General features: G+C 37.5%; 1 protein-coding gene across 1 annotated transcript in view; it reads left to right on the top strand.

Moving 5' to 3' along the window:
• uxs1 (UDP-glucuronate decarboxylase 1) overlaps positions 1-11,661 on the top strand; it is a 188,017-nt gene that overhangs the window by 149,439 nt on the left and 26,917 nt on the right. The window contains exons 10-11 of the mRNA XM_057335651.1: positions 4,406-4,525; positions 5,933-5,976. Coding sequence (XP_057191634.1) covers positions 4,406-4,525; positions 5,933-5,976 — 164 coding nt within the window. The remainder of the gene's footprint in view (positions 1-4,405; positions 4,526-5,932; positions 5,977-11,661) is intronic.

Raw genomic sequence — 11,661 nt, 5'->3', positions numbered from 1 at the left:
GCAGGACAAAGGTCTAGAAGGCATTAAAATAATACATATTTAAGATACAGACAGAGACATTGGTTTCACAATATAACGTTACAGCAATCATAATGCAAACATTCGGAGAAAAAAACCTGCATAAATTACGACAAAAACGAGATATTCTAAACGTAAAACAAGAAATATGTTATTGACAAGAGACGCGGATCATCTACATTTAAATAAAGCTTTACAAGCGGTGTTCCCGTAATGTACCGTAAACCACTCAATAAGCGCGCATCTGAACCTAAACAGCGGCTGGCTTGACCGTGTATTTTCAAACCGCGGCTGGCTTGACCGCAGTCTAGCGGGCTAATGTACTGCAGGTGCAAGTGCAAACATAAACGTTATCTCGTAACCAACATAAGAATTACACAGATGGCAATCGCATTACACAAACAGTGCCATTGTTAGCAAACATAAATGCAAACTTACTGGTTGATAAACTTTATCTAGCGCATGAAAACGACCCTAGTGCTAGTCTGCTGACGGACAGCTGCGTCTGATTAACTCTATGAATAAGCAGCTGCGCCAAGTCCGCCTGCCCTAGAAACACTGCATTACGTAACATACGTACCTCCTAACCTCACGCGTCACACCGGTAAAACACAATATACTTAGAGGGGGAATTCACAACAATTACTTTTTTAAGGAACTTTTTTATCAGCCCTCCTAACAGCAAGGTTGTGCAGCAATGAACACTTTTGTGCGCGTGTGTGTGCGTGCGTGCGTGCGCGCGCCTGCCCGTGCGTGTTCGATAGAGGAGCCGCTTGAAAGAGCAGAGCCTCCACGGCTCGTTTATAAGCACGTCGGTGCCCATCCTTAAATAACATGTTCATCACAATGACAATAAAAATACGATCAATCTTATCTTTAAGCCCTACTTTCCAAACTTTCTAAAATACTCAAATGCAATGCTAACTCTGAAACATGGCATTAACTTACCTCTCTTTGTGATGCCTTTGCAGGTGTCTTACGAAATTGGATGTTGTCCCACGTGTTTCGGGGAAAGTTTTGTTGCAAAAAGTTTCCTTTTAAGCGCACTGTCGATACATTTATTATGGTTATTATGGTCAACGTCTCGAGTCCGGACTCTAGTCCGAGACCGGACTCGAGTACTACAGCACTAGGTTGTACAAGCAGTTTCTCGCACGCTCAGCGCCAGCGCTCGGCTCTCCGTGTGATGAGGCAGCACCGGAATAAGCGCTCGCAGATCTCCGCAGAAAACTGTGGATTTTAGCGCTTGTTATTGACAAGTAGACACACACAATGTGAGCGTGTTAGTAGTATGTGCTGTTTGCTGTGATGGATTTTAATGAGCCTGAGGAGTTCAGGGAACGTATTTGTTATAAGACACCGCTGTATCATTTCAAATCCGTTCACAGCAAGAATGAACGACAGGCGAATTCTCTTGTTAAGTTTTATTTGAAGTTATCTTTACGTTGTGTTGTGAACATGTGGTAAAGTGTCATTATTACAAACTAAAATCAACATAATAATAAAAATATTTTTCTAAAAACTAATTTTTCTTACTGTGTAATAGCCCTATATAAATATGGTCTTGACATGCACCTTTTCTGTTGGTTCAAATGAATTCAGAGGAATTTGGTCAGGTGAATTCAGAGTTTAATCAGTCTTATATAATCAATAACACTTCTCTTGTCTCTTTTAAATAAGCAGAACCCAATCTGCTGTCATCTGCCTTTAAATGCATAGACAGGCAGCAACATTTACACACATTTGTACTCGTGTACAAATGTAAACACATTGTAATTAACAAAAAAGTCCTGTATGTTCTGTATGACCCTGCTTATGAGGGAAAACAACTTGAAAGAAAAACTTTGAGCAAAACCTATGAGAGGGAAGATTTACACACAACAGGCTAACAAAGTATTTTTTATTAAAAAATGTAAGTTCATGTTATATGGCTCTCAAAAAAATAATTTGCCGCCTGCTTTTTCCCCCTATGGGAGCCAATGGCTCCTTAACAGATTTTTTTGTCTGGAGCCCTGATTTGTTTATTTTCATGTCACAGACACGAATAGCAACACTATATCAGCTTGTTTCCAACATAGGCTACTTGTGTGTGTCTATTTACTGTATAGCCTACGCCGTAATATACTCTCTGTTTTCCCGCTGTCCCGAGCGCTGCTGCCGTGTCTCGTACCGTCCCCGGAAGACAGAAGGGGCAGCCGCACAGCTTGACACAGAGCTCTGAATACACCGTATATATCATTTACACACAGAAACAAGATTGTACAGCCGTGGCCAAAAGTTTTGGGAATTACACAAATATGAATTTTCACAAAGTCTGCTGCCTCAGTTTTTATGATGGCGAATTGCATATACTCCAGAATGTTATGACGAGTGATCAAATGAATTGAATTTTATTGTGAAGTACCTCTTTGCCATGAAAATGAACTTAGTCCAAAAAAACATGTACATTCCATTTCAACCCTGCCACAAAAAGACCAGCTGACATCATGTCAGTGATTCTCTGGTTAACAGGTGAGAGTGTTGACGAGGACAAGGCTGGAGATCACTCTGTAATGTTGATTGAATTAGAATAACAGACTGGAAGCTTTAAAAGGAGGGTGGTGCTGGAAATCATTGTTCTTCCTCTGTTAACCATGGTTACCTGCAAGGAAACACGTGCAGTCATCATTGCTTTGCACAAAAGGGATTCACATGCAAGGCTAGTAAGATTGCACCTACATCAACCATTTATCGGATCATTAGAAACTTCAAGGAGAGAGGTTCAATTGTTGTGAAGAAGGCTTCAGGGTGCCCAAGAAAGTCCAGCAAGCGCCAGGATCGTCTTCTACATTAGATTCAGCTGTGAGATCAGGGCACCACCAAGACTTTTTGAGGGTGGCCTGGTGTCAAGAAGGGCAGCAAAGAAGCCACTTCTCTCTAGGAAAAACATCAGGGACAGGCTGATATTCTGCAAAAGGTACAGGGATTGGACTGCTGAGGACTGGGGTTGAAGTCATTTTCGATTGTTTGGGGCATCCGGAAAAAAGATTGTCCGGAGAAGAAAAAGTGAGCGCTACAATCAGTCCTGTGTCATGCCAACAGTAAAGCATCTTGAGACCATTCATGTGTGGGGTTGCTTCTCAGCCAAGGGAATGGCTCACTCACAATTTTGCCTAAGAACAGCCATAAACAAAGAATGGTACAAAAACATCCTCAGAGAGCAACTTCTCCCAACCATCCAAGAACAGTTTGGTAATGAACAATGCCTTTTCCAGCATGATGTAATCGTCAATAAAAGCCTTTGACACCAGTGTTAATTTCGTTGACGAAAACTACGAGGAAAAGTATTCGTTAACAACCTGTTTTCATTGACGAAAACGAGACGATAACTAAATAAAAATTAATGCATGATAACGACAACTGTAATAAAAATATACTGACATTTTCGTCAACCAATAAAAACGAGACGAAAATATTCTTTCCCACCTGGTGGACATCAGTTTGCGCGCATGTGCTGCTTATCTCATATAAACGGTAGAGAGAAGTCTCTGGGAGAAGGGGAAGCACAGACATATATTCTGTGTCTCCACGCGGTTTACAAAGAGTCTATTTTCCTTCACGATCGCCGGTAAAACGCCGCAAACTTGAAGCGCGACTGCAGACGAGTCACCCCGAAACACATTACAAAATCGTTTTAACCGTTGTTTACTTCCCACCGCTGCTTCGATTTCAACAAGCGGATACTTTCCAGTGTATCAAATCTGTAACATGCTCATCCTCCCCGTTATACGTGTTGTGTGAAATCTCCCCGCACCGGGGCTATTTTTAAATTGCAGGCTTATTAAAATAATGGGCGGGAAACTATAGCGATCCGATCAGATATCCAGATGTGGAAGCCACTTGATGTTGACAAGTGTAAACGCGCTGTGTCCTGATTGTCTGAAGATCCGATCTGCTTGTTCGGATCGCATGTTAATGCCAAATGTAAACGCACCCTATATGTTAAACACAAACTTTATTTTGGATGCGATTAATCGCAATCAATCACGTAATGTATGTGTCATCTTTTAATACACCATAATATATAAAAAGATCAAAAAGATTTTGAAATCCTTTTTTTATTAAGCTAAACAATACAGGCACATTGACATATAACTCAAAAATGATTCAACATTGTTCATTTTGTAAAGAAAAAAGTTGTTTTCAGGGTAAACCTTTATTTAGATTACCTGCTGCATATTTTACACTATTAGACTTTTAGACCCTGCTGTAATAAATTTATTTTTTGTGCAATATTGTGATTGAATGAATCATTAATGTATCATCATTTGATATTCTCAGCATAGCCCTAAACTCTGGATAGAAACCTAAGAGATGATGGTATTTTGCATGTGCTTGTGTCTCACAGGAGGGAGTGGAGGTGAGGGTGGCTCGGATCTTTAATACCTTCGGGTCTCGCATGCACATGAATGATGGGCGAGTGGTCAGTAATTTCATTCTGCAGGCTTTACAAGGAGAGCCACTGACGGTAAGACCCCTTCACCTCATCCACACACAGTGGAGGATTTAATCACATCTCCAAACGATCCATTTTTAAATGGTTTAAGAATGTAAAAACATTATGAAGGTCATAGTTCCCACCCAAAGAAAATTGTGTCATTGTTTATTAGGGATGGGTATCGTTAAGATTTTAAAGATTCCGATATCGATACTGCTTATCGATACCGGTACTTATCAATACCGCTATCGATACTATGCTCTATAATTTGATGCAAAAACACATGATGTGAAAAGATGTTAAATATTTTAAGTTTCTTTATTACAGATGAGCTTTAAAATGGCAGTTTACAAATGCTTCTGAGCAAACAGAAAATGCCACATAACAAAACGTGTGCATGTGTTCCTTAGCATACCACTTACGGCACTTAGCATGTGCATAGGAGCACATCATAATGTAATTCAACATATTTACTTTACATCACTATGTTTATTTGGCTGGTAGACCGTATTTCTTTTTTCCTTTCTGGTTTTAGCTCTACATAAATTTAAGTACTATTTTCTTACCAAGTAATATTTTTTAATTATATGTACTCTTTTTTTTATAATTTTACTAGCACATTTACTTCAATTTACTAAAGTAAGTAAATATACTCCGTGGCCGAATTATTAAAAACAATGTTATAACTTGTTCTCAAATAAAGGACCTTTATTTTGACGGGTTGCCGCAAAGCGGTGTTTGACGGAAGCTTCCTCGTTGTGAAACGCGGACGCTGGAAGCTCCACAAGCGCAACCATGCCACTCTTTCACTCATAAACACGCAAAACAAGCAGATTACAAATACATCGCGGAAATCATATGACCCTAGATATCACACATACGTCGAGCAAACTTCCGCCATTCGGATATCATTCAGGGATGGAAAATGACAGGCAGCAGCCTCTAATTCGCCATTTAACACCCGAATACACTGAGATAAAACATGCAAGTATGGATAACAGTATCTTTTGTCATGAAGATTATCGATACTCTGGTATCGACCCAATTATGTAACGGTCCAAAAAAGTACCCGTTCTCGGTACCCATCCCTATTGTTTATTCACCCGCATGTTGTTTGAAACCTGTATGTGGTGTGTTGTTTGGTTACCAACATTTCTGTTGGATTCTGCAGTAGAAAGATAAAGTCAAGCAGGTTTGGAATGACATGAGGGTGACTAAATGGTGAAATATGTTTTGTATATTGAAGTATTACAGTCTGGAAAGTTAAAATAATGTCATTTATAATCACACCACAAGTATCTGTAGGTGGAAACACTTTTGCTTTTTCTGAACCCTTCAATACTCTTGAGAATGTTATGTAGTGAATTGAACATTCCTCACTCACTTTGTAGCAACTCTGAACGTTTTGACGTTTATTGGGCTTCTGCACTCTTTCAGGTTTACGGGCCAGGGTCTCAGACGAGAGCTTTCCAGTATGTTAGGTAAGAACTGATGTAACACAGGCTAAATCAGCCACGTTTCCCTTTAACCCTTTTCATGCATAAAGAGTTAGTACAATAGACACCATTCAGATCTATTTCTATGTAGTTTTTCATGCCCTAAAAAGCAATAAGAATGTGAAGAAAACTAAGGCGTGATTCACATTCTGTGTCTGTTGCGCACGCAAGTTCGTTATTTTAAATGTAGACACGGCAGGCACATTTTTCTAGGCGCGTTGGCGCCGCATCCAGATGGAATATTTCAACTTTGCCGCGCGTGCACCGTGGGTCTTGTGACAAGAGAAAGTTTCGCGTTTGCCACACGGTTTTAGACATGAAATGTGAACGGCCCCTAATCCTAATTTATGCATGAAACGGGTTAATAAAATGATGAAATGAGCTGAATTAAAAACAAGACCAGCATGAAACAAGTATTACTTATAAAAATATTTTTAATATGGATGGCTAGGACCAAATAATGAAGCAAAAGCAGCCAATAAGAGCCTAGAATATATGTGAACTCTGTCAATACTATTTCAAGATGAATGATAAAATAGCACAAAGTGCAAAATTTAAGTATTTTTACAAACTGTTGATGAAGTTTGGCTAATATGAAGATGCTAAAATAAGACATTTTTGTTATTCATTTTTTGTTTTTCATCATTATTATAGTTACATTTGTTTTGTTTCTAAAACAATTCATTATATTTGCTTTATTCTGAAAAATGGAGGGAAATATAGAACTAGTGTGTAGTTTTATATGGATGTGTATGGATACGCAGTCATTAAATATATCCACTTTCATTTTAGGCTTAATACTGTGACACATGATTTCTCAACCAAGCAAGAGTTTTCATTTACCTACTGCAAAAACTTTAAAGTTTCAACTGCCATAAATAGATTTAAACAATATGTGTTATTATAACAACGTGTTATTTACTCCGTTTAACCTTTTCATTTGCCTAATTTTTTGCTAGGAAAATGGGACTGCTGATGCTAATGGCATTGAATGTATTTTAAAAGCTGAAGCCTATGTTTTGATTTAAAAGCCACAGACTGATAGTGTGTGTGCGTCAGTACAGACAAATTTATTTTTTTACTACGGGGCGCATCTGCTTGTTAAAGCCAGGGGATTGTGGGATATGATAAGAAACCGCCAAAACAAACACCTACACACAACACATGTCCCCCCTCCAGGGAAATAGAAAGCGAAACATAATCTGTAGTTCTTTAATAAGTTTACTTTCATCTATAGAGGAATGTGGCTTTTTTGAAGACTCGTCGCTTACGTGAGTTAGGAGATCAGAACCCGGCAACATTTTTCTACTGAATGAAAGATAAGGTTTATCCAAAATGTCACTAGTTGCTATGCGCTTTGTCTGAATAAGTCTGTAAACACTGCAACACTGGTTCGCACACCTCTGCGTGTTTGTGTGCCACGGAGGTTTGATGAGAGTGCACTTCAAATATGAAGTGGATGGATGTGGGTCCGGATCGACTTGCCTCCAGGTCCGGATCCGGACTTTGAGAAGGGCTGGTCTAGTTAAAAAAACTCAGCCACCCTGCTATTAATGACACTGGGGGGAGGTCATTAACTTCATGACTAATTCATGAAGAAGAAGAATTTACATGATGGGTGGGGAAGAAAATTCAGAGTGGATCCTTCATGCCTGGCAGTAATATGGCTCCCTACAGATAGTATGTTTGGAAGCGTCCTTTTTTATTCATTTTTAATGCTTTACATTACTGCTCAATTTGGAGTGTTGTTTGATACTGCATGTAATGTTTTCAATGCACACAGTTGTCTCAGGTGGTGTACAGAATGAAGGGAAATATATTATTTTGTTTTGCTTTGGTTGTCAAAGCAGCAAATGATTTAGAACCAATTTCAAAGATTAGATGTGTAGTCTTTGTATCAGTGCTTATACTGAACAGCTAATTAAATGTATTTTATACATTTGAAAAGAAGGACATGGTTTGGTCTTACATGAATTATAAAATGGCATACGTGGCCAAAAAATAATGGCAGTTGCTGTTAATAGGAAAGATCTTGTAAGCTGCGCGTGTGCGTGTGTGTACACAAATGTGTACAAAAATATTTATAATAAATCATTTTTAATTTATAGTGTTTTTTTACTTAATTTATTTTTGGTCTTATTTCTAGTCCTATATTTCTATTGTCAAGTCGTAAATCTATGTTGAATATATATCCTGTATATGTTGTATACATATATTGGTTGGAAATTGTTTTGGGAAAATGCATTTGAACACTATAAGGTTGAGTTTGGTAACATTAGTTATAGCAGTAAAATAGTAGTATAGAAGTAATATAGTATTGTTTTAGCTAACATGAATTAACAATATGCAGTTTAGTTTTTCAGCATGTCTTAATCTTTGTTAAAGTTAATGCTAACCAATATTCATGTAAGTTCATGGTGCATTAACTAATGTTAACAAATATTTTTTTAAATGTATTAGTAATTGCTGATATTTATAAATGGTGTAAAAATATTACTTCTTGTTAGTTCATGTTAGCCAATGCATAAAAGGAGAAATGTGTAAATTTTAGCGGCGTCTAATGGTGAGGTTCCGAATTGCAACCAATTGTTCACTCCACCCCTCCCTTTCGAAGCACTACGGTGGTTGCACAGAACTAAGATGCCATCGCGTTTTTGCTTCTTTGCTGAAGGAGATAACGTAAAACCCACTCTGTAGAGCAGTTTGTTCTTTTATTGCTACTGTAGAAACAATTCCATGTGAGGAGACCAGCGGTGTATGTCGATAGAAATAGCTCATTCTAAGATAATAAAAACATAACGCTTCATTATGTGTAAGGTCTTTATACACTGAAGACATAGTTATGTATAATATATTGCATTTCTGTCATTAGATCTTCCAAAAAACAACACATTGGACCTTTAAGTAATGTTAAAAACTACATCATTTTTGTAAAGTGTTAATGAAAATGCTTTACTTTTTATCCATCCCACTAAAGAATGGCGAAAAAATTAAGAGAACAGGAAAAGGGAACCCCAGAGAACATGCCAGTCAGTAGGGACGGTATCTTTTCACAGACTCCAATGTATTTCCCAGGGTCAAAGCCCACACTTTTTTTATATTTTCTGTAACCCCACTCTGCTTCATCCTCAAGATAAGTACAGGAGTCTTATCTCAAATAAGCATTACACACCAATCGAAGAGAAGATGGACCAATAAGGTTTATCTCACAGCATTAAGAGACGGCAGTGGATGGATTCTTACCCATCTTTCCATCTGCATTCACAGCATAGAGGAACTCTTGGGGCTGGTGTTCTGCACACAGCTTAAAGGAATAGTCCACCCTAAAATGAAAATTGGCATACATGCCATTTTAATCCTGGACAAAATAATATGAACAGCCATATCATGGGGGTTCAAATCATGTGTGTAGGCTACTGTAAAGTTGCAGTGATCTTTTGTCTACGTATATTGCATATTATATTGCATATTAGTTGCTTCTATTGTTTACCTCATTTGTAAGTCGCTGTGAATAAAAGCATCTGCTAAATGTAAATGTAAGTTGTGTTCAGCAGTGGTTTGTTCAAGAAATTCTTGAAATCTGTGTCTTGTCAGATTTCCAGAGGGGACAAATCTTGGGAACCTATTTGGCAGGAGCATCTTTAACCTTAACAGCTCAACTGTTTGGTGTTTCAAAAGCTTTGTTACATACTGTAGGTTTAAGATTTCCATTAAATCATTAATCATCCTGTCTTCTTCTACTGATGATGTCATAGAAGTGTTCATGACCCTAAATGTGCCCCTAAATGCTTAACTTTGCAGATTGCTTCCACATTGTTTATCATAAAAAGCCTGCCAATGTAAAATATTGTTGCATGTGTTCTCTCTAAGTGTCTTGTACAATAATATGTCATAATGCTTTGTATTCTAAACATGCACCAATGACAGTCACAGTCAGTTAAGTTTCACAAAGAGAAGAAGTAAGACAGGAGCTTTCTTCTTTCTATGATTGTGAATGGTAATATACAGTATGCTTTTCAAATGTAGCTCAAATGTGACACCTAAGCCTTTTCATCTGGAAAATATTTATGGTAATAAGCAGCCAGAAAATCAGTCCATCATCAAAATAACACCTGTTGGTGTGAAAGGCAAGCATGTTGGAATTTCTTGGCGGGCTTGTTCTCCAGACATTTATGCATTTGTCACAAATCATTTTTGATAGTTTTTTTTCATAAAGTACTGATGAAAGTATGTGCTTTCAGACAAAATGACATGTACTTCTGATGCCCATCCATCTCTTGAAAAGGTTTAAATGTGATGTATTTGTCATCAATTCTCTCATCTTTCTATGCAGAAAGTGATTACAATCCTTTTTACAGTACAACCAATGTACATCCCATGAAAAAAATGACACACGGCTACACTACACTACAAATAGAACGGTCCAATTACAAAATTTTAACTTCCAACCCACAAATGTTTTGTCAAAAACATGTTTTGTCTGTAGATATTAGATTGTAAGATAAAAGATTAAGCTGTAAGATAAAAATATGTAACAAATATGATAAAATAATAAAGATGATACATACGATATTTGATGTACAGGTGCTGATCATATAATTAGAATATCATCAAAAAGTTGATTTATGTCTGGCATATCGCATCTTCCTCTTCACAATACGCCATAGATTTTCTATGGGGTTAAGGTCAGGCGAGTTTTCTGGCCAATTAAGAACAGGGATACCATGGTCCTTAAACCAGGTACTGGTACCTTTGGCACTGTGTGCAGGTGCCAAGTCCTGTTGGAAAATTAAATCTGCATCTCCATAAAGTTGGTTTAGAAAATCTATGGGGTATTGTGAAGAGGAAGATGCGATATGCCAGACCCAACAATGCAGAAGAGCTGAAGGCCACTATCAGAGCAACCTGGGCTCTCATAACACCTGAGCAGTGCCACAGACTGATCGACTCCATGCCACGCCGCATTGCTGCAGTAATTCAGGCAAAAGGAGCCCCAACTAAGTATTGAGTGCTGTACATGCTCATACTTTTCATGTTCATACTTCTCAGTTGGCCAAGATTTCTAAAAATCCTTTCTTTGTATTGGTCTTAAGTAATATTCTAATTTTCTGAGATACTGAATTTGGGATTTTCATTAGTTGTCAGTTATAATCATCAAATTAAAAGAAATAAACATTTGAAATATATCAGTCAGTGTGTAATGAATGAATATAATACTTTGTATACATGTTTCAGTTTTTGAATGGAATTAGTGAAATAAATCAACTTTTTGATGATATTCTAATTATATGACCAGCACCTGTATTTTTATAGACTGTTTCATCTTAACAACATAAACAAATGTTACTGCGCATGTGCACTTTTGTGAACCCAACTTAACTTCCAGTACACATTCACAAACAATAGAGTGCCTGTAGATTCTTTCTGATAACAATCAAAAGAAACCGAGAAGAACCGTTACTTTGCAAAACTTGTCTCTCCAATATTTGGAATTTAATTCAATTCAATTCAATTTTATTTATATAGCGCTTTTCACAATGTGCATTGTTCAAAAGCAGCTTTACAGGAGCAAATAAGAAAAACACAGAAAGGTAAAACACAGCACAGTGCATGGTGTTTATAGACCAAGCAAGATCATTATAATAAATAATATCTAATAAATAAATGAAT

Source organism: Triplophysa rosa, linkage group LG6, assembly GCF_024868665.1.
Source record: "Triplophysa rosa linkage group LG6, Trosa_1v2, whole genome shotgun sequence".
Lineage (NCBI taxonomy): Eukaryota > Metazoa > Chordata > Actinopteri > Cypriniformes > Nemacheilidae > Triplophysa > Triplophysa rosa.
The sequence above is the reverse complement of the archived record's forward strand: the minus strand, read 5'-3'. Positions and strand labels throughout refer to the sequence as shown.